The following is a 27,256-nucleotide window of genomic DNA, read 5'->3' as shown; positions in this document are numbered from 1 at the left end:
CGACCAAAAAATAATAGGCATTTTTTCCGAATTCTGCAAATCTTGGGAAGTATACGAAATTTCGGGATGAACTTTGGTAGTAATATAGATTGATTATGTATGAATATATTGGAATACAGAGTAGAATTTCATACCATTTGGTTTTTTGTTTTAACATCAGCGAATTTGGGTACCCTATATTTATAGCTCTTTAGAAAATTCGAACCCAATGTAGCAAAATGTACACATTGATTCAACAATACAACAATTTTGAAAGCTTATTAAATGAGTACTTGAAATACTTTGTACTTTTTTAGGATGACATGTTTAAATATTTTTATGAAGATATGCTTTCTTTTAAAAGGCACTTCTGTGTTGCATTTTATAACCACATACATGTAACCCTCGTGTCTTTTGACGCATTTTAAACAAAACGTCACATAAACTAGTGTTGCGAAGTAATGAGTCAGATAGAAAAAATATTTCCATTTATTTGTAGACTACAACTATTTACACTGCATTTATTTTTCATAAAACGATGATCATGTATCCAAAAATACAATTGAAAATCTGCTTATATTTCCATTTGGCGAATGTCAATAATTTGTTATTTGCAGGTGGAAAGTTGACATCAACACATATAGTATATATGTAATCTGGAACTCGTGTTAGAAAATTGAGACCCAGTAAACTAATCTATCTACTACGCAAATTATGTCTCTCTCATGTCATATAACTGTAATTTCAGGAAAGATAGTTCAATGAAAATATATCTACATATAAATATTCTGTACTGAGGTTTTCGTAAGGTTTATTGGTATCAACAAAAAATTTCTAATTTGCAATATAGATCTCTAGAGACTGAAATCAAATTTGAGTTCATAGCTACAGGTGCTTGAAAAGAATGGTTTTTATTTATCGTTTAGAGAATATTAAATAAGCTTCTTGGTATATCACAATATCTGCAAAATATACATAATGTCTTAAAACTTGTATCATACATCATATACAAAAATATACATAAATAAATTCATACATTACTGAAATATATTACAGTTCATTTAAAAACATATGTGCCATTATGAAACTTATGACCTTCAGAGAACCATCCCATTGTTTCCTGAAGAATGAGATGTGATATTAAAAACAAAATAACAAAAAACCAGAACTCCGATGCGGCGCCAAGGTCCCGCTATAATTCATAGTTTTTGCAGCATCTGTGAAAGAAGTATATTTCTTTCCTTCATAATCAAAAGAAATCAAACTAATCACAGATATATGGATATAAATTATCAAACAGAGAAAACAAACGTCATTGTACAAGATATGAAAATAATAAAGCAGTTAACACAGGATACACTCGACGAGTTCATTTTCACTTCGTTCGCTCTTTGAGTGCTGCTGTTATTGATGGTCGGCATTACAGTATTCCAAAAGTGCATTTTCCTTGGCCGAAAAGAATTATCCGTCTGTATCATTATTTCATTGTTTCTTGACACAAGACGGGAGTATTGTTTGTTATTCTCTTGGTATGGTGACAATTCAAGATTTCTGGGAAAAAAAGAGAGATTCATGACAAAACCGAAAAGAAATGTGTAAACTTTCTGGTTTGTTTCTTTCTGCATTATACAGCTTTGGATCATAAACAAATGTAATTTTCCTATATTGCTACATATTTCACATGAAACTACACTAATTTTCAAATACTCCTATGAATGTATCTTATTAATAATCATAGTAAGTCGATTTACCAAACAATGATAATAAATCGTGAATATTTTCTTTATTTTGCATTATAGGATATTGTCTTTTAAAACGAATAAAAATCATAAAAGGCAAAGATGGGTAGTGATCATCGCAATGCAAGGAAAACCAAATTAATCCTTTTTCTACAGTATCGGTCAATATGACTGACAGCGATAAAAATGTGACATACTTAACCTTTAGACGTTGCTATGGAGTTTGATATTTACAGATGACATATTCATTTTACATCACTGTTTAGGGAACTTTGTGTACATTCTATCTATCTAAAATTTATTATGAAATCATTTTTTCGCAAGCATTACAGTTTAGTTTCGCGAAATGACGCTTATTTGATAAGCGACTTGGATTCAACTGAGTGCAGTTGCTTCGCCCCATCCCCTACCCTTTCCCTCCCGTTTTCTTGGCCAAATTATTAGTTTATTTGTGAAAAGAATTGTTACTGTATGCTGGTATATAGAAACTCGACACATACTTTCCCTTGATAAAATCGCTCCAGATCGTCATCACCTTTCTGCTAGCTTCTTTGTCTAGTTCGTCGTACTGATATCTTTGATGGCCGACCAGTGGTACACCAAACACATAAAACAGATCCACTCCGTGAGGAACTCCTATATAAAGTATGGACAGTATGCATCTATAGGCTTACACATGTTCATTGAAATCGATGCTTATCAAAATATCCTGACATGATTGATTAATCAAATCAGTAATCGATCATATTTGATCACTGCTAGATTGATATAGAGTACTTAATCTTTCACATTTCTGAAAGAGATTGATTGATTAAGCTAAAGGCTACCAAGCGCCTGAATCAATTACTGGGAGTTGTTTGGCTTTTTGAATTTTTTTCATCGTGATCTACACTGAATGAATATAATTTGTGAAAAGGAGAATCATATTGTTGTATCATTGCACAGAAAGCGAATGTTTCATTGAATATCTCCTTCATGTTTTTTATCTTTTTTTCTTCTTCTTTTTTGTTTTTGTTGTTGAGGAACGACCTTAACCTTAGCGATGTGAACTTGAACGAGCTGTGTCCAAAAACGTACACGTGCGAGTAAATGTATAGAAGATTTTGTGTAACTTGTGATCAAATTCTATTAAAAGATTAACCAAACTCCCGTGGAGATCCGGGTTACAATAGGTCCTCAGTACCCCTTGCTTGTCGTAAGAAGCGACTAAATGGGGCGGTCCTTCTGATGGGACCGCAAAACCCGAGGCCCCGTGTCACAGCAGGTGTGGCCCGAACAAGTCTATCGATCTCCGAACGCAGACGATTGCTTTTTTGTTGAAGGGCATCCTTCAGTCTTTTGTGAATGTTTGTAACATACATGGATTATTTCTATGATGGTGAAATAAAATGATCAGTTATCGATTTTATTGTTGTATTAACATAACATGAAGTGTAACAACAGTACGCAAGAGCGCGGAAAAGCTATAAATAGGTTTAATGCAACAGCTGTTTTAAGGGAATACACACACGGTCTCAACAAGCATTACATTTTAAACCCAAATATCTATTTGTCTTCTGGAAGTTTAATCTGATAATATATTGATTGATAGGTATGTATTGGAGAATAATGGACGCGGTATTTCTTTTGTGTGCAATAACCGTGATAGAAATGTCTATTCTTCTTCATCATCGCACTGTGTACCAAACGTTTCCTTCAATGTGCCCTCGGTATTTGAGAGAGATTAAGGCGAAGACCAAGAGAGTAAGACTAGAACAGCATACAGTAAAACAATACTGTGAGATGCAAATACTTATGTAAACATTTTAACGCGGTAAAGCATCGCTAGACCTTACCATGGAGCGGCAGGAGACGGGATTTAGAAAATTAAACTCATTTTCTCTATTTGCATCGTACACCTCTTAAATTAGTTTCGATGTCGTATCAGAATTAATGAATCTAGTCCGCCTCTTCAGTCATCCTATTTTTGCCATAAATTCACCTTTTTTTTTTGTGTAGTATGTTCGTCTATGTTCTTACTTGGCTACTATAGTGTACCCGAAACAGTAAGGATTTACTTGTATATAAAGCTGAGATTGATTGATTTGCGTTTCGTCGAGAATTTTTCACTCGTATTGAGACGTCACCAGCTGTAGATGAAGTACCACAAATTTAGTCCTAAGCTTAGCGTTCGGGACTGCGACACGGGACCTCCGTTTTTTTAGGACATATCAGAAAGCCGAGCGTTTGGCGAAGAAGCAATCACTACTTGGTGTGTTTTTTTACGTCTTTGGTTGGACGTGGTCATGGCACGAGCGGGGCTCATAACCTCCCGGTTACGAAGAGAACGCTCTACAACTGAGCTACCGCGACCAGTTAAATGGATGAGAAACTGAAGACACATATTATAGTCTTCCCTGATTATCAGTATGTTGTATCGAGTATATATATTGTCTCCATTGATTATGAGTATATTGAGTATATGCATTGGTGTTATGTACAAATCAAGTTGATACTATAGATATAACATGATAAAATTGTTATCATTGAATACTAGTCATAAACTAAATTATTGTATATCAGATTTGGTAGACTATTACGCACCCACATCAGTTGGTATATATAATTTTAAGTGATCGATAAATATCGATTCATCATTCATCCATCAAATTCTGTAAAAAGTTTGAACTATCAATGGCTATAACTACTTTATGTAGTTATCAACTGATGAGTGACCACCCTCGTTAAATTTAAAAACTATATGTCAGACTTACTCTCTCGTTTGTTTGGTAATGATTCACTGATAACTGAAAAGTTTACCTTGCCAATCGGGGTGAGGCGAATAGGCAGACACGTGATCAAAGCTTAGGAGATACAGATCTTTCATATACCGACAGATCAGATCCGCTAACCGAAACATGGGGGCATAAAATATCATATCAGCATCAACCTGAAATGTAGACAAGAGAAAGAAAGATGATTACTTGTGGATCCTTCAGAAGGCGGGAAGTCATATTTTATGTTATGTATATGTTGCACAATACTACAAACATTTACACGTGATTAGAGAATGTATAAGAGAATTCATTGATAAAACAGTTCTCAGATTCGTTCATAATCAATCCAGGCAGCTTTCGACACCTCGAGATAACCTAGGATCACGTCACATTGACAGGAAAGCAGTTTCAACAGCCCTGCATATTGTTCCTCACGTAATCTTAGTCTAATCTTTTTACACCTGAAACTTTCAGTTATTTGGATTATCTGTCAAAATTTGATAAATACGGCGATGTTTGTGTAAGATGATCAATGACGAACACCTCCTGCAGTTGAATTTAATACACGATTTTTGTATAAATAAATTTTATATATATCATAAAACAAATACACACCCTATGGAGTTGATTATAAGGCGACAAGTCTCCATATTCTTTGTATTCATTGGCAACCATTTCTGAAAATAAACAGAAAAAATCCAACTTTGATATTGGAAGATTACTCTGGAATGAAATTTTGGTGTTCTTTAACTTACCTGAGGAGATGCAACTTTCTTTTACCAGGGAGAGGGTTAACTTCGGTTTGTCCTACTACCCAGTCTCATTCAGTATTTGAATAAAATACAATTTACATTAAATCAACTTTCTTTTACAATGTACCCCTCTTCCCCCCCAAAAAAAACTCATTCAAGGATAACATCAGTTTGATGACATTTATACTAGCATCTCACTGTCGAGTTTTGTATGAAGGTATACATGCTACATGTATATGACTATACTGGTCAGAGTGAAATGTATACAAATATGGCGATCAACAATCAGGTGGGTCTTATTCATAAGCTGAACAGACACAAAAACGTAATAGTACAAAGCTTGTTGTCCTTAATGGAAAACTGTAGGTCGATCTATATAATTTCTAGTTAGCATACGTTCAGCAAATTGAATAATCAAAATCAATTACACACACTGCGTATTCAGTAAAAACTCCGTGTGTAACACCACAGTACTTTCTGATGATTCAGCCACTGAGGTGGAGTAAAATCGGTGCTTCTTAAATTTGACTACATTATATATATTGTGATTCATTCACATAATTTGGTTAACTGTTAATAAGGTAGCATCAGCAAGATATTTTTTTGTCATCTAAAACAAGCTATCCACAAAGTGAGACAACCCCGTACAACGTGGGCATTTCAGTTTCCCTTCCAATTACATAATATCAGTTCTAAAATAAACTATATCCCACACCTGTATGCATGAATCGGATAGGAAACGTGGCTAAAATCTTAAACCCAAAGATGAAAAACGAACACTACGTAGAACCGAACGGCATGAATACTAATCTACCTGCCGGGATAGTCCAGTGGTTAGAGCGCTTGCATCGCAACCACCAGGCGTGGTATTGATTCTCGATTCCAGCGCCACAAGGTAAAATAAATTAACATGGGTATCAACTATAGGGAAACGAATACCAATTTATTTCCCATAGACCCCAATACTAACCTTTGACCCTCACCATAATTATAGACAAATGACTGCCAACATTTCAAAGTTCATTCCAAGTGCTAATTAAAAAAAAGACAAAACTCATATAGGGTCCCGTTGCTTTTATAGGTTATATTTGTACTGCAGTAAATGACATCCTTCATTTCAAACAGGGGCTACCGTGGTAATTTTCTCAGTCATTTCTAGATTTTGTGCGATAATTTTTCATCCTGACGATTCATTTAAACTTCTATAATACATGTATTTCTTTCAATTCCAAATAATTTCACTCTTGATATTAGCCAATCACGCAACACCTAGACATTTATACCTCTACTCAATCTTGGGGTAAACTGAGTCCGGGTTACGCATCCGGGGGTTTGTTACTCTAATTCCTGCTAGGCTAGATATCTAGGTCTAATGAACGCATTGCATTGATTAACACTTGTTGTCTCTATACGTAGGGATAGCCTAGATGTCCGTTCATCTAGCGCTACGATCTTGAATGCAGTCCTGTTCTTTTTCTGAGGTCTAGGAATTAGTAAAGTCGTGGGTGTTTCGGGCAGTCACGTGTCACACTAAAAGAACCATCACTGCTATAGCTATGCTTGGGTAAAAAAAATTGAAACACTTCACCTAAATCTTCATGATCTTCGATCAGTGAGACATAAAGCAAAACTTATTTAGGCGGTCCTACGTTTTGAACATGCTTTTGATAATGATAAACTGTTGTAATAACATCCTTGAAAAATGAAAATTCTCAAATTGGACGTAAAACAAGATACATACAGACTATGACTCTGTTGTCACGTAATAATAATGTATATGTATATATGTACTTCATACCGTAAAGTGAAAGCGATTGAAATATAATGTATGGGTTCCAAACAACTGACGACTTGTGAGTAGTCAATTTTGGAGAGATCGTCCTAGATGTGAACAAATGAAAATATTTATGCGAAAATATTAGATGGGGGAGATATATGTATGGATTTCAACTTGCTAGGATTAGATTGGGGGAGGGATCTGGATTTTCACTTATTAGATTCGAGGGATGTGGATTTAAACTTGTTAGACTGTGGGGAAATCTGCATTTCGACTTATTGATCTAATATCGTGGGAGAAATCTGCATTACGACTTATTAGATTATGGGAGAGATCTGCATTACAATTTGTTAGATTGTGGAAGAGATATGGATTTAAACTTGTGAAATTGTAGGGGGATTTGCATTTCAACTTAGGGAAAGATCTGCATTTCGACTAATTAGATTGTGGGAGAGAATTGTTAGATTGTGGGAAAGATCTGTAATTCAACTTATCAGATAGGGGACAGATCTAGGTCGGAACAATAATCGGACTTCAGGAAAGACTGAATCCAAACAAGTCACGTGGGGAGAGATGGGGGTTGGACTTATTTCTGAACAAGTGATTGGACTTTGAATTAGATTTGGGGAGAGTTCTAGATTTGAACAAGTGATTAGGTTTTGAGAATGACCCGGATCTATAGAAGCCTCTTAACATACGTGTTTGTTTTATTTGGGGGGAGGGGGGTTATGTTTTGAATCTATCGGATGTGGAAAGTGTGATCGAGAAAAAATCATACGAATATAATTGTGTTATGATGTAACAAATGTTCAGTGCATGCTATATACAGAAGACATTTAATTCAGTACATGCTATATATACATAAGACATTTAGGTCTTTACAAAGCTATCATTATATTAAACATACAACTACTGACACCGTAATTGCATATGCATATGCATGTACAAAAGGTTTATGAAGTGCACAATCGATATCAATGTTACAAGTCCAAGCTCTACATCTTGTAGAGTAAAATTTTGAATATTTCCAACAGAACAGATTCTAGAAAGTGATAGATCGTTGAAGTTTAGACACAACTTCTGACCATTTCTTATCAAAAGGCAAAACTCAACAGAGGGACTCTGCTGCACATTGAATTAAGCTGTAACTGATTGTAACCACAGGAATCGGCGTAATCATTAGGAATACATTAGCCTTAATATCATGAACTTTAATTGTTACTGTTTCAACCAATTTAAAATCCTATCGAAATCGAATTCGGAAGACATCGAAATTAGGTTGGGTTAACAGAAAAATTAAGAGTGCACAATTTTCTACTCATATGCTCATTATAGCTTACTCAGACTTTATAGACAATTTCAATATGACCTTGGGCTGTCTAATTGAGATCACTGAGTACCTTTTATTTCAATCGTCTATTTTTTTCCAATGTGGTTTAGAAGAACGTACGATGATTTTGTGCGATGACTAACTGTTAATTTAGCTAATTTCGTTTTTATGACTTATGTTGTCTCCATGAGGTAATTACAAACGTCCAATTAGTTATCATTAACAGCGAAAAAATACATAATTATTCTATAACTGATGTGTAGTTCAAATTTCATAGCTTCAAATAGTGGAGAGCGATACAGTTCATAGACACATCACGTGGATACTTCAATTAGCAGTTAACCTTTGTAAAGGACTTCTTCTGCTTTCGAAACAAATGAAATATAAAACCTATATATCGTTACATATAATATTATTGATGTCATTTTTCAAGTTTTTAATGTAGTGAAAGGAAAATGTACCGAAACATTTTAATTGAATCATTACATTTTGATCAAAGCAAAACACAGTTAATAATACGCCACATTGCAGAACATGCGCAGGGATTACATTTGATACCTTTAATCATCCCCCATTAAGACGTGCTTCCCGGTCGGAGTAATGATATAACTGAAATAATTCAATATGGCGATTTGGATCACTCGAGGGTCAGTGATTCGCCAAACATTATTCACTGAAGTTGTTTTGTTGAAGAAAAATATCATATCTAATTATCAATGATTCACTGCATCATGTTCTATGGAGAACAAACTTTGATTAATGAATCACTTAACATACCAATTACAACAGCATAGAAATGACTGTATTTTAATCTTCATCTAGAGTAGCAAACATAATATAACTGGTTCAAATCCTGCTTTTTAACATATACAATGATATGTGTACGGACGGGTATACGTACAATATATATGTGTACGGACGGGTATACGTACAATATATATGTGTACGGACGTGTATACGTACAATATATATGCGGAAAGTCGAATGCCACGCCTTTTCTCGAATCTATTCTTTTATGCTCAAAATTGTCATTTTTTAATTTCCTTGGGTGTAGATACAAAATGTACAATATAACAACAACTGCAATATTGTAAACCTGACAAAAAATAACTGACTTTTAGATCGATTAGCGGACAATTTTTAATATTGTACCAGTCCGTAAAGATAATTAAAGTCGATGGTAAAAATTAATGTTCTTACAAAATCTCCTCAGAAAACCTTATGAACACTAAAAATCTAACACCGGGGACTATACATTACAGTACATTAAAGTTTACAATGTCAAATAGGACAACAGTATTAGTAGTTATATTGTAAAGCATGTACTTATACTCGAAGGTTTCAATATCACATTTACACTCTAAGATTACAGTATGACTGAATATGTATTTAAAGTTACAATGGGGAAAACTGATATTGCAATCTACAGTAAATATTTACATTAAATATTCAGTGGCTGTGCAACTGGTGTAAGGTTCGTTTGTAACACCAGAGATCAGACAATTTTCAGCAGTATAGACACCGCGATACACTAGAAGTCAGGTGATTCTCAGCAGTACAGACAATATAAAACACTAGAGATCAGGTGACTGTCAGCAGTACAGACAACATAAAACACTAGAAGTCAGGTGATTCTCAGCAGTACAGACAACATAAAACACTAGAAGTCAGGTGATTCTCAGCAGTACAGACAACATAAAACACTAGAAGTCAGGTGATTCTCAGCAGTACAGACAACATAAAACACTAGAAGTCAGGTGATTCTCAGCAGTACAGACAACATAAAACACTAGAAGTCAGGTGATTCTCAGCGGTACAGACAACATAAAACACTAGAAGTCAGGTGATTCTCAGCAGTACAGACAACATAAAACACTAGAAGTCAGGTGATTCTCAGCAGTACAGACAACATAAAACACTAGAGATCAGGTGATTCTCAGCAGTACAGACAATATAAAACACTAGATTAGTGATTCTCAGCAGTACAGACAACATACAACACTAGAGATTAGTGATAATATCAGCAGTAGAGACAACTTCAAACACTAGAGGTCAGGTGACTGTAAGTAATAGAGACAATATAAAACACTAGAGATCAGGAGATTCTCAGCAGTACAGACAACATAAAACACTAGAAATTAGTGATTCTCAGCAGTAGAGACAACTTCAAACACTAGAGGTCAGGTGATTCTCAGCAGTACAGACAATATAAAACACTAGAGATTAGTGATTCTCAGCAGTACAGACAACATAAAACACTAAAGATTAGTGATTCTCAGCAGTACAGACAATATAAAACACTAGAGATCAGGTGATTCTCAGCAGTACAGACAATATAAAACACTAGAGATCAGGTGATTCTCAGCAGTACAGACAACATAAAACACTAAAGATTAGTGATTCTCAGCAGTACAGACACAGGAGCAGTTGTATATCACCATGGTCTGGGACCTGACAGTAGTTAGGTTGTTACCATACAGTTTCAACCCTATAGAAATGTAATTACCTGTGAAATTCTTGATGTGTCTATACACTGGGCTGTAGTAATTCAGTACCTTTTTCAAGTCTTCTCTTGTAAAAGTTTTGAAAATATTCCGGCTAGCATCTGAAACCATGCAAAGAAATATAGTGTCTTTAGTATTTAAGAAACACTGATATTGTTTTCAAAGTTATGACAGATTTTTAATTGCCCATATTTAATGGAAAAAAATTAAGATAACAGACCAGTTATTCGAGTTTTTACAAACGTTGTGTAGATTTGACATTTTAAAACCTATTCAGACTATTCGACCAATCTATTTTTAGATATCAAATTTTGAGTGCATCTCAATAGCACAGGTCGTATTTTGGCGTACATTTCTCATTCTCATTCTCTTAAAGTAATCCCATCCTCGTGTGACGTCATAGGGTTTTGCAAAATCTTTATTTCATTAAAATTTGTGCATGATAGAAATATATCTTTAGGAAGAATCTTATTCACTGTGTATTATACAAAATCTGGTAAACAATTTGATATTGAAAATATTCTATAAATAATCAATTATCTATATTACAAAAATGTTGTCAAGGACAATAACTCCTCTGCTGGTATTTCTTCATTATCTGTTTATTATACAATGATTTCCTTGATATCCACAATTAATTCATATATATTTCTAAAGAAGCGGTTTTCTTGAAACTGATGAAATTAAAATTTTGTCATGTTAACCAGGTTTTATGTATTTTTAACTTTGCTATTTGATAAGAATGTGCGACATTTTATGTTGATGTAAACTTTTGTTTTTGTATGTCTGACATCTTCAAAAATCTGGCAACATATATATTTTCTACGGTTATTGATTAAATAAATCTCTATAAAGTGGAAATCAATACAACTTTTCTACTTTGAACCATTAATTCTGATAAGTCCCATGAGGGCGGAGCTACCTTAAAACGCTACTTCTTCTCAATAACTACAGAGTGCAAAAAGTGTTCCACGATTTTCTAGCATTTTATTTCTATCATTAAGTATATGCATACTCCTTACATAGTCATAATAATTCGGTTAGTGATCAACCCTTCTGTTCCTAACTTCGAAATTTTAAAAATTCTTTGCCTTCCTGTCATAAAACTCGATCCCTGCTTTATTCATTTTTAATTATTTTGACCCAGGATTACCAAGAAGAAAATTAACAACCTAAATATTACATTACGTGCCTATTTTATCTGATACGATAGCCTGGAGAGTTATGGACATTTTATGAAGTTGTACCGTAACAACTGACATAGGATTTTAAAACTGCCAGTCGTAGTATTCAGTAGCTCTACCATTGGTGAAAATTTCATATAAATGCACTTCATACTTTTTGCATTACCCTGCTAACAGACAACTGAAATAAACACATATTCCCCTCTATAAACGCAATTATAAATCAATAAGTCAGTCAAATCAGTCAATCGATCAATAAATCTATGTTTAATAAGATGCCTGCCTTTAGTTACAGGAAACCCCTCATCTCTGGCGAAAGCTAAGAGGAACTGATCAACATTCAGCTGATAGCTGTAAGTTTCACTGGGTCTTCCTCTTAAGAATTCACCGTCAATCACGGCTGGAAATGTGATTAAATCTCGCGGTGTATCCTAAAATAAAAAGCAGCGACATCATTACCAGATTATAAACGCACTACGACGAAAATATGCTTATCATTCAATATTCATTTGTCGATGTATTAATCTAAATAAAGTAATTTACAAATCTAAAATGTTCTTATTTCCATCTACTTTTTAAAAGTTCTGTTTGAGAGGCAATGTTTGGTTTTTTTTTGTATTGTAGAGAAGAAGTTCTTTACCATTCCTTTCATTTCGTTAAGTTTTTCAATGTTTAGAGATTTCAGTTGTTCTTTGTAAGTTTTTTTATTACAGCCTCCTAGTTTTTCACACGAGGGGTCAATATTATACCCCTGTGGCCAATGTGGATCTGTTGTTGCCCAAAAGGCCAAGGGGGACCCACTGTGGACTATCACTTGCTGAAACAGACCTGTAATCAAACAATTTATATGTATAACTATAATGTTACACTAGCATCGTCCACTGGCACAATGACATGTTATCTTCAAATATTTTCTGACGAAAATTTTCGCCACTGCTATTTATGTTTATTACATATAATATCTATAAATATTATTTTCAAAATGTTATTTTTGTTTAAGATATTATTCTTTTAGTATCATATCGCACTCAAATAGAAATAACATTTTTGACCAGTTCCTGGAAGTAAATATTTTGGATCCCAATTGTGAAATAGATACCGTAGTGAATTATGAATATATCGGTTTTTAAAACTGTATATAAAGAATCACAATTTATTTTGTAACCTTTAGACAATGGCGAGATAGCATGAAACCCAACGTCTGCTGCCCCCGCACTGTGGCCATAAATGGTTGTTTTCTCCGAATTTCCTCCAAATTCTCCAATGTTTGCCTTCACCCATTTCAACACTTCTACCTGATCAAGGAAACCATAAGTTCCCTCCAATCCTTCATCCTTGGCAGCAACGAAACCTTGGAGTAAATAAATAAGTCAAATTCCTGGGCATTATCACGTCATAGCGATGTAAATTACCACTACAAGAAATTTACATTGATGAAAGACAGAAGCATTGGATGTGTGTACGCACTATCTATCTATAAACTTTTACATATTCATCTTCCTTCTAGCGAAACAAATTATACTTGGAGACAGTTACAATTAACGTAGAAAGAAGGGGTGAATCTTTTAAGAACAAGTTGGTTAGTTTTCTCAATTCAACGGAGAGCAGATTGAGAGTGACAGACAACAAAAATGAACCTTGATAAAACGAAAATTTATTATGTTTTAGAATCGTTTCCTTCCAAGAAACAGTTGATTCATTCCCATTGACTCCATGTGACTCACCATAAATCCCCAATCTGTAGTTAAATGTCACGACAATGATCTCCCCGTGCCCCGCCAGGATGTCTCCCTCCAGCATAGACCCCATACCAACACGATTCGATCCTCCATGCATGAACACCAACACGGATGTATTCTTGATTCTGTTACTCTCTACCTGCGAGTAGATTAATGTATGAATGAGATGCACATTGTACGTAAACTTATCTTAATGGAACATTATGTACTACAGTTACTAGAGAATATACAGATCGGGTATAGGCTGTTGCTTCTCCCCCACCAACAGTGCAAGATTCACCGGGGTTCAAGGCAACAGTAATTATGTGAGATCCCTAGGGACCGAACTAATACGCACCAAGCAATAATTCGTCCCTCGGGGATTTGTCAAATTACTGTTGCGCTCACCTCTACTTAATTAGTGCACACACAACTAAAGAAGTTGTATAGCCACTAGGATTCCGTGTGGCAATTTTTTTTTCTTGGGGGGGGGGGGGCTGGATTATTTTGCCGATAGAATCCAAATTGTCAAAATACTGATCAGCATATTTAAATGATTTTCTTTTTATATGATAAAAATTAATGAAATCGCTAATTACAACCGTCAAAATTATTGGCATGACCTTTATATCTCAAGGACATATAGAACGTCAGATAAAACTGTTATGATTGAATGTGGAAAATATTGAAAATAAAATTTCGAAATTGAAAACTTTACTTTATGTGTCCTCAATATCGGTCAAAACCTAATGTATATTTTCCCCATTAGAATGCACCCATGTGCTTAGTGAATAGCGTCACGGCGTATCAATCCAGTTTGAGCTTTATTATATATAGTCCGTGTTTATAAGCGTTCTTCAGGTTAAAACAAAACTAAATGTTGCATTGGGTAACGTCATTGGGAAGCTACATGTAAGAAAAGGATCATCAAAAGTTAAACTGAGAATTAGAATATAGCGCTCATGCTAAGTGAGTATCAGTATGAAAAAATATAATCAATGTATGCCCAGCATCGCAACAAATAGCTAATATTATCGTATCGTAGCTAATTTCAGTGGCGTTCATTGCCCAAACACCACATTTTTAGCATAATGACATTTCTTTAAATAAAAATTACACATTGAAAAAAATTCCGTTCAGTTTTAAAATGTACGAGACTTGGACATATAATGCGTGACCGTGTAACAAGTCTTTACTTTTAATGAAACTTTGGGCCGAATTTCGTCCTGAAATACTACACTCCTGTAAAATTCATTGGTAAATTTGGGACTTTTAAAAAAATATTTTACTTCGGTTCGTTGACAGGATGCAGAAAAAATATCTCTCCCAATGGAAAACTTCTTTCATGGATAAAATTGGGACTTTTTATTACTTCAGTCCGTTGTATTGATGCAGTAGGATATAACCCCCTCCCCAACCCTGCCCCCCCCCCTCCCCACCTATAATATCGTATCTACATGTATATTGTATATAAAGGAATGATTCTCTGATGCAATTCAAAAAGCCATCTAGTTCGTGTACAGCTAGATGCGTTTGGAATACTCACAGTGGCTCAACAATGATGAAAAACAACTATATACACTAAAGGTCTCAGGATGTCAGCGTATTATTATTTATTGCATGTATAATCACATTGTAAAAGATTCCCCGAAGATATCTCTGAATCTTTACTCTAGGACAAGTATCATAATTCATACAGATTTGAATCTACACCACCTATAGATGCCTCGTATTATTTTGCAGAATTGCGTAGCCTGGTTGATAAGGTTAATCCATTTTTAAAGAAGTTCTAAGTAAACGTTTTGATGTACCCGTCGGTTTGACGATAGTTTGATTAAAACGATTCTAAGTACACGAGGATGCATGCATAGGAAGCTGTGTAGTCTTAATTGTTCGTTAAAGATTTATTTTTTCCAGTACTGTGGCTCTATTTCAGGATGCTTGCATATTGTTTTCAAAAGTTGTAGCGCATGCTCATTAGATTTTTTCCCTAAGCAATACTTCGATCCTCCTAACGATATTCCATCATGACCTCTGGGGTCCTGTTTTTATAAAACCAGAATGTAAACTATAGCAGGTTGTTTGAATATTGTTTATACAAATTGTAGCCTTGTTGTTCATAAGATAACTTAGAATCCCTATTTTTGCCTCATTCCAGGAGCCGTGCCTTGAACAAATTTGCATCTACACTTAATAAACAACTTTCATTTTCAGTTTAGTCATTTTGACTTAGTGGTTCTTGAAAAAAAATTAACCTTAATTCCATTTTCACTATTTTGAAGTCTTCCATTTGAGCAAACATTTGAATCTCCTTAAGCAAGTGTATGACAAGCCCTTTTACTATTTATTCGAAAATAAGATATCTCTTTAAATTTAAGATATATCTCTTATTTGAAAGAGATATCCTCTTAAATCTTAGAGAAATATCTCTAAAAAAGAAATATCTCTTTCACTTACAGAGAAATCTCTTTTGATTTTAGAGATATTTCTTACACGTTGAGAGATATATCTCTTTCACTTTGAGAGATATTTCTTTCACTTAGAGAAGTATTTCTTATACTTTAAGAGATATCTCTTTCAATTAGAGAGATATCTCTTTCACTTTGAGATATTTCTCTTTCACTTAAAGAGATATCTCTTTTACTCTGAGAGATGTCTCTTTAAATTAAAGATATATCTCTTATTTTAAAGAGATATGTCTTTAAAATGAAAGATATCTCTTAATGTTAAGGATACATGTATCTCTCTAAAAAAGATATATCTCTTTCACTTAGAAAAATATCTCTTTCACTTAGATATCTCTTTTACTTTTAGAGATATCTCTTACACTTTGAGAGATATCTCTTTCACTTAGAGATATATCTCTTTCACTTAGAGAGATATGTCTTCTACTTTGAGAGATATCTTTCAATTAGAGAGATATCTCTTTCACTTTGAGAGATATCTCTTTCACTTTGAGAGATATCTCTTTCACTTAAAGAGATAGATCTCTAAGGACTCCTAGAGATATATCTCTCAAAGTATAAGAGATATTTCTTTAATCGTTGAAAAAGAGATATCTCTTTCCAATATTTTTATTAGTTTGAATACTTAAGGAATTCCCCCTAAACCGGAAGCCCGCCAAAGCAAATCTTACCATGATGGCTGCAATCCCCGGCGAAGATTTTGCGTTTACCGCATGTGAAGTGTATACAGGTAACAAAAAACAAAGACAATAAATTGATAAAACATGTGAGCTAGACTGGATTTACATTTACAGTCTCTCGGCAACTTGATAATGTTACCCCAACCACCCTTCAACCTTTTCCGCTATCTTTATATGTTTTATATTCGGTAAAAAGCTCTATAGAGCTTATGTTATTTGTGTTTTATACATGCCGAATTGAAATAAAGTTTTCTTATCTTATCTTATCTTATTTACACTAGAAGTATTTTGATTGGTTAAAAAATAGGGTTACACCATATCAATGGCGATGCAACAGGGAAAAGTCATTATGATAATTGGGGGTGGGGGGGTCTGCTTAATCTAAAGAAATATTTCTTTAAGTTAAAGAGATATCTTTAAGCTAGAGATATCTTTTTTTGTTGTTGAAAATTTAAAGAAATATATCTCTAACTTAAAGAGATATCTCTTTTTACATTGATAGAGAAATATCTCTTTACGCAAGGGAGATCTCTCTTTCTTTTTGAGAGATATCTCTCTAGCTTTAAAAGATGACGCTCAAAGAGAAAGACATATCTCCCTAGCGTAAAGAGACATCTCTTGTTTAAAGAGATATATCTTTTGGTTAAAGAGATATCTCCCTATCATAAAAAGATATCTCTCTAACTTACATAGATATCTCTAAAACCAATAGAGATATCTCTTTAGTGTAAAAAGATATCTATCTTATTTAAAGAGATATCTTATTTTACGAATAAATAGTAAAAGGGATTGCCATACAAGTGATACTTAGTGGCGAATTTGGTGGAAATTGGCCATTTGGTTCTGGAGAAGAGCTAGAAAAAAAAACATGACATGTTAACTATACATATACCTACAGACAGACGACCAAACTTTGATAAAAAAAAAGGGGGGGGGGGGCTCATTTCAGCCAGTGGACCAGAATCGCTATTTCTACTCACTAATGTGCTCGTGTTACCATTTAAGGACCATCTTGTTAAATGAAATTGTGCATAAGATATCATAGGATGATTGTAAACTTTTGAAAGCATTATGCATTTTCTTAATAATTTCATGTACATGTGTATATTTTCTAATCGGTAAATAATAAAACGATGAATCACGCCAACCAGTCTGAGTTCATAAGAATCCATGAGATTAAATTTTGATATATATTTTCATTTTGGAATAAATGTGTGGTATATATAGCTCCATGGCCACCATAATTGCTAATAAAAAGATCAATTAAGAGGAAATACGCGAAATATATGTGCGTGCAATTTACCTGGTAAACGCATTCCATTACATAGAAAATACAGGGTGTTTCAATAAACATGCAACCAAATCCTCTGCGTGATAGAAGTATGATAACAGTCCAGCAACACATAGAAAGTAAATGGATCATTAAATCATACACAATAGCATGTGATAGTGTAATTTATCAATTTTGACCATAAAACCGAGGGGATTTCCTACAACCGTGAAAACTGCATTCCTTAAGCAAAATGAAATTATATTTTTTATAATGCGTTATAGGAAGTATCTGTTTAAGCTTTATAGAGAATGTCTGTTTAAGCTTTATAGAGAGTGTCTGTTTAAGATTTATAGCGAGTGTCTGTTTAAGATTTATAGAGAGTGTAAGTTTAAGATTTTTAGAGAGTGTAAGTTTAAGATTTTTAGAGAGTGTCTGTTTAAGATTTATAGAGAGTATCTGTTTAAGATTTTTAGAGAGTGTCTGTTTTGAGATTTATAGAGAGTGTCTGTTTAAGATTTATAGAGTGTCTGTTTTGAGATTTATAAAGAGTGTCTGTTTTGAGATTTATAGAGAGTGTAAGTTTAAGATTTATAGAGAGTGTCTGTTTTGAGAATTATAGAGAGTATCTGTTTAAGATTTACAGAGAGTGTCTATTTAAGATTTACAGAGAGTATCTGTTTAAGATTTATAGAGAGTGTCTGTTTAAGATTTACAGAGAGTATCTGTTTAAGATTTATAGAGAGTGTCTGTTTAAGATTTATAGAGAGTGTCTGTTTTGAGATTTATAGAGAGTGTAAGTTTAAGATTTATAGAGAGTGTCTGTTTAAGATTTATAGAGAGTATCTGTTTTGAGATTTATAGAGAGTATCTGTTTAAGATTTACAGAGAGTGTCTGTTTAAGATTTACAGAGAGTATCTGTTTAAGATTTATAGAGAGTGTCTGTTTAAGATTTACAGAGAGTATCTGTTTAAGATTTATAGAGAGTGTCTGTTTAAGATTTTTAGAGAGTGTCTGTTTAAGATTTATAGAGAGTGTCTGTTTAAGATTTTTAGAGAGTGTATGTTTAAGATTTTTAGAGAGTATCTGTTGAAAGGGGCATTAGTTGTTAAAGTGATGGGAAACATTTTTTCCCCTCAAAATCTCTCAATAGCATAATGACTAATAAAAACATTTATCGTGTACAAAAACAAGAGAAACCTATTAAAACTACGTTAGATAATTGTTTTAATGTAAAGAAATATATAAGCAAGACAATACTTATTTAATCACCAAAATTCATGTGTCTGCTTTGAGAAGAAAAAGGTGTTTGAAATAATTGAATACTGGTGTTATTACTGAAATATATAATATAGGGCAATTTTCATTGAATTCAATTTTTTATGACAAAATGATAGCTAATGTCCCTTTAAGGTTTGTAGAGTATCACATGAACACAGGCACTCGACGATATCTACAATGAATAAATTATCTTCCTGTAAACAAACTAGTCACTAGTTTGCTTATAGGAAGACACTTTTTATTATTATAGGTATTTAAAACGTCAAGTGCGTTCATCTGAAGTTTAATAAACAATCTCATTTAGATCAAAACGTTGTAAGGATTTTTGTTCAAAATATATATCAGTAAAATTCTATTTAAAGAAAAATGAAATGAGAGTCTACCGCTACAAAATATTGATCTGCTATTGTTACGGATCAGTATGTTATAAGAATTGTATGACTACAATAACCAATTATTGCTGCAACTCGGTATGTATTACTTGTTGTATTAGCAAATAACCCGTTACTGTTACAGGTCACAATGTAATATACATTGTGTGACTACAATAACCGTTACTGTTACAGATCAGTATATATTGTATGACTACATTAACCCGTTACTGATACAGATCACAATGTAATATATATTGTATGACTACAATAACCCGTTACTGTTACAGATCAGCATATATTGTATGCCTACAATAACCCGTTACTGTTACAGATCAGGATGTAGTATATATTGTATGCCTACAATAACCCGTTACTGTTACAGATCACAATGTAATATATATTGTATGACTACAATAACCCGTTACTGTTATAGATCAGCATATATTGTATGACTACAATAACCCGTTACTGTTACAGATCAGAATGTAATATATATTGTATGACTACAATAACCCGTTACTGTTACAGATCAGCATATATTGTATGACTAATAACCCGTTACTGTTACAGATCACAATGTAATATATATTGTATGACTACAATAACCCGTTACTGTTATAGATCAGTATATATTGTATGACTACAATAACCCGTTACTGTTATAGATCAGTATATATTGTATGACTACAATAACCCGTTACTGTTATAGATCAGTATATATTGTATGACTACAATAACCCGTTACTGATACAGATCAGAATGTAATATATATTGTATGACTACAATAACCCGTTACTGTTACAGATCACAATGCAATATATATTGTATGACTACAATAACTCGTTACTGTTACAGATCAGTATATATTGTATGACTACAATAACCCGTTACTCTTACGGATCAGTATACATTGTATGACTAAATTAACCCGTTACTGTTACAGATCAGCATGTAATATATATTGTATGACTACAATAACCCGTTACTGTTACAGATCAGCATGTAATATACATTGTATGACCACATTAACCCGTTACTGTTATAGATCTGTATATATTATATGACTACAATAACCCGTTACTGTTACAGATCAGAATGTAGTATATATTGTATTACTACATGTACAATAACCCGTTACTGTTACAGATCAGAATGTAGTATGTATTGTATGACTACAATAACCCGTTACTGTTACAGATCAGTATATATTATATGACTACAATAACCCGTTACTGTTACAGATCATAATGTAGTATATATTGTATTACTACATGTACAATAACCCGTTACTGTTACAGATCAGTATATATATTGTATGACTACAATAACCCGTTACTGTTATAGATCAGTATACATTGTATGAGTACAATAGCCCCAATCGGGACCCCTCGCCCTTTACGTAGGAACGGAGGAAAGGGCGAGGTGTTCCCATTGCAATAGCCCGTTACTGTTACTGATCAGTGTGTAATATACATTGTATGACTACAATGACTCGTTACTGTTGCAAATAAGAATGTAGTATATATTGTATGACTACATTAACCCGTAACTCTTACAGATCAGTATATATTGTATGACTACAATAACCCGTTACTGTTACAGATCAGTATTTATTATATAGCTAATAAATAGTCTAATATAAAAGCTGCGTAAAATCTAGAGAATGTTAGCGTTCAATATCCTGAGAAGTTATTGAACGCTAACTTTGCATTGCGTAAATTGTATGCGCCCGAAACATTCCGAGTATGAGCGTTCAATATTGACGTTACCGTAACGACGTAAACAAGCCAAAATGGCAGACAACGGTCCTCCGAATCTGACAGAGCCGGTATTTGATATTTACTTAAGCAAAATGTTTTTTACTGTACATAAATTATGATGTCCACATTTACAAAATCAGTTTGCTTCATGCATTAATGACGGGTTAATTATTGAACAGTTAAGAAATGCATGCTCACTGCCAATATTGATGAATCATCGTCTATTTTGGAGTAGTTTTAGTGAAAAGGGATATAATTTAACAACTAAATACTTTAGCTATATAATAAAAGGGTTATTGAACTTATATAGGTGAATATTGGCACTCGTTGGCTGTCAAAATGCACTCGCAAGCTCGTGCATTTTTACAGCCAACTCGTGCCAATATTCACCAATATAAGTTTATGACTACAATAACCCGTTACTGTTACAGATCAGTATATATTATATGACTACAATAACCCGTTACTGTTACAGATCAGAATGTAATATATATTGTATGACTACAATAACCCGTTACTGTTACAGATCAGCATATATTGTATGACTACAATAACCCGTTACTGATACAGATCAGAATGCAGGAGAGAGAGAGAGAGAGAGCATCGTTGTCGCCATGTTTATACAAACTTAGGATGATCTTAGGACAAGAGTTATGCTGTCCTAAAGTTTTGATGAACTCATGGCAAGGCCTAAATTTAAGAAAGCTTCGAGAAACTGACTTTAGACTAAGATGTATCCTAAGACATACTTAGGACACGTCTTAGTCCTAATATAGCTCCGTGAACATGTCTGCAGGTTTCTCTAACATGAAGTTATTTCTAAGCCAGCCCAGTATAAACTTTCACTATGTGGTATATGAACAAATAGAAAGAGACAACAAGATAGTCCTAGATGAAGGCTATCATTTCATTCTGAGGTGAATAAGAATGGACATTTTCTAAGTGTTCATTATGAAGTGAAACACATTATTCTCGTGGTGCTTGTAATTATTATTTTACCCTGACTTTGACTAAACACAAACCATTTACGATGTCGCACACTTAAGCACCTTTTTGCAGAAACTGATGTATATATAATTTTTATAGAGTCAATGATAATTTTTATAGAGTCAATGCTGATAGCAACTCTGTTTGTCACGATATATAGGCATGAATAAATCGTACACTTTTAAATGGTAAATATATTTCTAAGAACGGCCTAAATGTAATGAAAATATTGTTAAATTTTCTGAAACACGCTGTACTGATATAAGAATCAGTTATCAATTTCGAAATGTATTTTCATTTCCCGATAAATCAAATCCACAATTAAATTCTTCTGGAATGCTTTGCTACATTATGATTTAAAATTTCTTATGTTAACTGCTGAGCAAAAAATTGTAAATTTGGTAAAAGTAATTGTGTAAACTTTGGGGAGGGGTAATCAATGAAAAATACATAACAAAACCCGATTTTGGTTTGGAAATCTACGTTATCAAAGTTCTATTTTCAAAGGTTTTTAGAAACTGTAGAGAGTAATCTTCGATAATTTACCTTATCAACTTCATTGCAATGTTTCACACAAATTCGTATTTATATATTTTTTTTAAAAGTTAAACCCAAACGAAAGTTTAATAAGCACTATACTTCCATTCATTGATGAAAATGCTTGCGCTCTATAAACATTTTCTGAACGAATTCTCCATTTCCCGTGATAAGACAGAATCCCGGTGCATACCCGCTGAGATTTTCTGAATGGCGAGAAAATTGTGAAAATTACTTCCCGCTAATTCAGTCATTTTCCTTTTCTTTTAATATAGATAAGTTAATGTCAGTCATTTAATAGACTTCGACTTTGAATAATAGCTCCTTAAATATTTAAACACTTACAGACGAATCACAGTTTTCATTACAGACGTTGAAAGACAACGCATATTTTTACGTTGAAACCAATTACAATGAACAGTAGCAAATTGACGCAATCTGCTTTCCCTGAGCAATTCAACGTGCAGCTCTACGTCAACCGCTGTCCCGATTGATTATGAATTTTCTTTCATGTATCTTTCTGTAAGAAAAGTACAAAAAGTTCAATGATTTAAGCCAACATCCGGGTATTTACAGACAACGTCGACGGTTTATGTATACGTATGCAAGTGTTACTGTCCGCTAAAGAATTTCATTTTGATTGAGGACTTAAAAAATCCACAGATGGAATATCTTGCACAAAACATATTTACTTTCCCTAGATGCCATGAAAAGTCAATGAAATTAAACAGTATGAAACGAGTCGGAGAAAGTAAAAAACATAGGATGCGGTGCGTTAACCAAACGATACTTGTCTTGAAAAGAAACTGAGAAGAAGCAGATAGCAACTGTTAAAAATACATGTTTCCCCTGTGGAAAATCAGAGGGAGCGAAAGCGATTTGCAGATGCAAGCATGATTTGGGTTTATGGATTTAATATCAATAGATAACTTAATCACTTACTCCAAGATGGCATTTGTAGTGTAGTTTTGCTAGAACTATCTATTACAAGAATTCCTCGTATATAATTATCGCATTTGAGTTTACTGCTTTCTACTCATAAATCGCAGCTTGTTAATTCAAGTCTTTGAAGGACGCTCACCGGAATTTCAATTTATGAGAATTCTATATTTCGAAATGCAGTGGTGGTTCGGTAGAACGATGATGACGACGACAATGACGATGATGGTGATGATGATTACCTCAGGTACATAAATATTTATGTACAGACAATCTTCGCTGTTGTTGTAAAAGCCAGGAAAATGCTCCAAGATGTACATCATGTTGTCGTATTGGATGCAGGCCGGTGGTAACGTGAAAGCCCTGAGTACATTTTTCCATGGAGTGGGAGGAACTGGTCTCTGAAAGAGAGAAAACTATTTAACAATGCTCAAAGTGGTCCAAATATTTTCTTCCAGTCACAATTAATTAAAGTACAAACTTTTTTTTTTAAAAATGTCACAAATGTAAAACTCGGAGAAAGTATTCACGTTCCGAAAGATGTTTCTAAGCAATGCACAAAAACATACTTAAATCAGCTGTGATTGCATTTCAATCTTCTTTTTTCTTCTCTTTTATTATTTTTTTAATGATATCAAGTATTTACGTCAGTTATGTAACAAACACACCTACTATTAAGAGAGCATTCCCTCTCGTATTTTGACACTTGAATCTTATTAATAGACACACTTGCGAAGACATCGAATGTAACTACAAGTTTTTATTCTTAAAACGTTAGACTTGTAACTTTTGACACGATAAACCTCCCAAAATGTTAATATTTACAGGTGCTGTGTTCGCAGATCGTACATTTTGCACGTGTTTTGCATTCATTCATGCGCGGGTAAAATATTCCGGAATGTCAAACGGCTTGGAATCAGAGTTCTCTGTTTCGACAACAATGTCCTTATCTTTAGGAACCGTTTTTGAAGTAACAGAGTTTTAAAAACAGAATTAGACCTGCTGTCAGAATTTGGGTTGTGTTTTCCAAAACTAACACTAGGTCATCAGCTGAGGTAGCAAGGATGTTTATTTAACGATAAAACATACATGCTAAACAAAAGCCGCCTGAACGGCAACCATTCCAAAAACCAGTTATCTCTGCAATTGTAAAATTATATATGGGATCACAGATCTCTCATGTTGCGAAACACTTTCCAGTTTTTACTCATGATTAAATCAATGTAGTAAATGGCATGAAATATTAATATATATTCCTTTTATCTATTTTCTCTCCCAAATGAATTGCTGGCGATGTTCATGTAAGGAATAAACCTTGTCGATCCATTTTATGCCAAAAATAGCTTCTTTTTTCTCTTCATGTCAAATACCAGAACAACGCGCAAAATAAATCTGAAAATTCTTGAAAATACAAAAAGAAACAAACAGCATCTGAATAAAATGTGTTGGTTTTCTGGTATCTATACGCTAGAATGAGTTGAAGAACATAATTTTAATTATTAAAAGTTATTGAATATTTGTATCTCTACATTACACATCGGGGACAGGTAATGTGTAGCAGGCAGACACGGTCAAAATGGAAACCAAGCTCCGCTGTTTAAAGTAAACTGGAGAGGGGTTTCCTGTTCATGATATCAAAACCATATATACATATATACAAAATATCATTCATCTCCAATATTTCCCCCACTAAAATCAAGGATACAGTTCGTTACAGATCTGAGAATGGTAGTGGTATATATTCATTTGAGTTTCTTTTTTATAGCTGAAGAAGTTTAAATATAAGATGATACATTCTTTATATTACCCTCGCCATAGATAGTTAGCTATTGATACAAGAAATTCAGACATCTGACGAACATTATAACAATCATTTTCTAAATTAAAAAGTTTGAGGACAAATTATGAAATGCGAGAACAACATAAAAATGTCTCTAAAGTTTCCCGATCCGTACTCCATTTAAATATTTAATCTTTTTTCGTTCTTCAGATTAAGAGGTGCTTACTTCACAAGAACAATAAGACATTACCGGAAACAGAATTTAGCGCACTAACCCACCAAAACACCCACTTAATCTAAAAATAAAATTCCAAATATTCTTTGATAATAATCTGATGCTGAGTTTAACACAATGTTTCTATACATAACATATCTTCTATTTAAATAAAAATTCTACTGAAAAGTTTGACAATGTGTGCTTTTATTTTAAATGGTGTAAAAAGTAAGATTTAATTTCATGCTTATTTCTACGACATGAACTTTGAAAGCGACATTGAAAATCCTGGGTCAGAGATTCAATACATGCACAAATGGACCCCAATCCACTTAGAATATTACTTCTTGCATGGTGGAATAGCTTTTTAACTAGCATCCTAGCGTTTATGTGATGTGGCGTACTCAATCTGCAATAAAAGTTCATTAACGGCCACATTGAAATCCCATATACTCAACAAAAACTGTCCATGTCTGTTCGGATACAGGGTAATGGCTGTCGCCGGATATTGCTAATGCTTGACAAGAAATCTATCAAGGCCACCTTTACTATAAATTTACGATTTCTTATAATATCTGTACATGCACACAGTATTAGTGTTTGTGCTCGATTGATTGGAACTACAGAAATACTGTCTCCACTGCCTTGAACCACTCTAAAAAAAATTGGAACCTGGGTATATTCTTACAAAAAGCAAAAGTTCCAAGTCAGTTCAAAAGACGAAATGTATTGCGACAGTAAAGACCTTTTTCAATAAGTATGTTCTTATTTTTAATTACTTATATCTTAAAATTATGTTCACCAAAACATATAGTTATATTCATCTTTTTTTTAAATGATTAAACAAAGTAAATTTAAGCAAACAGAGATATACCTCAAATCGAAGTTCCTTTACGGGTGGCGAAGCGTACGGAATTCCCAGAAAAGTGTAAATCCTTTTACCGGGGATGCGCTCGGTAACAAAACCGCGGACCTTTCCGTAGGTCGTCTGTCTTATAACGTCCTCCTCAGAACTGCACACGCGAAGGCAGTAGACAACAAAACATAGATACACTGACAACATTTTGCAAGGAATATCATTTAGTATCTGAGGCTAATACATCGTGATTGATATTTATACGGTGAACCAAACTCCTGCCTTGTGGGACGCAATCTTCGACTCAACTGATAAATTCTTAGCAAAAGAGATCATTTGTTGCTTTCTTCGCGCAAACTTTGTTTATAATACA

At 33.7% G+C, this 27,256-nt stretch overlaps 1 protein-coding gene across 1 annotated transcript; it reads right to left on the bottom strand.

The window, feature by feature from the left end:
- Window positions 1–452: 452 nt before the first annotated feature.
- On the bottom strand, window positions 453–27,256 carry LOC125669769 (pyrethroid hydrolase Ces2e-like). The gene is made up of 11 exons (XM_048904524.2): window positions 26,902–27,256; window positions 24,276–24,434; window positions 13,746–13,899; window positions 13,187–13,372; window positions 12,662–12,849; window positions 12,305–12,452; window positions 10,840–10,938; window positions 5,090–5,151; window positions 4,518–4,647; window positions 2,219–2,354; window positions 453–1,530 (listed from the first exon to the last, which is right to left on the bottom strand). Exons 1-11 carry the CDS (start codon window positions 27,088–27,090, stop codon window positions 1,272–1,274), a joined length of 1,710 nt encoding a protein of 569 aa, XP_048760481.2. The 5' UTR covers window positions 27,091–27,256; the 3' UTR covers window positions 453–1,271.

Source organism: Ostrea edulis, chromosome 4 (assembly GCF_947568905.1).
Source record: "Ostrea edulis chromosome 4, xbOstEdul1.1, whole genome shotgun sequence".
Classification (NCBI taxonomy): domain Eukaryota; kingdom Metazoa; phylum Mollusca; class Bivalvia; order Ostreida; family Ostreidae; genus Ostrea; species Ostrea edulis.
Note: the sequence above shows the minus strand (reverse complement) of the source record. Positions and strands in the feature narration are given on the sequence as shown.

Coding starts and splice junctions, on each gene's coding strand:
- LOC125669769 (XM_048904524.2), bottom strand. CDS start 27,090: ATGTTGTCAGTGTATCTATGTTTTGTTGTCTACTGCCTTCGCGTGTGC. Junction 5,152..10,839: donor ACACATCAAGAATTTCACAG/GTAATTACATTT, acceptor GTTTATTTTCAG/AAATGGTTGCCAATGAATAC. Junction 4,648..5,089: donor CTTATAATCAACTCCATAGG/GTGTGTATTTGT, acceptor TCTACATTTCAG/GTTGATGCTGATATGATATT.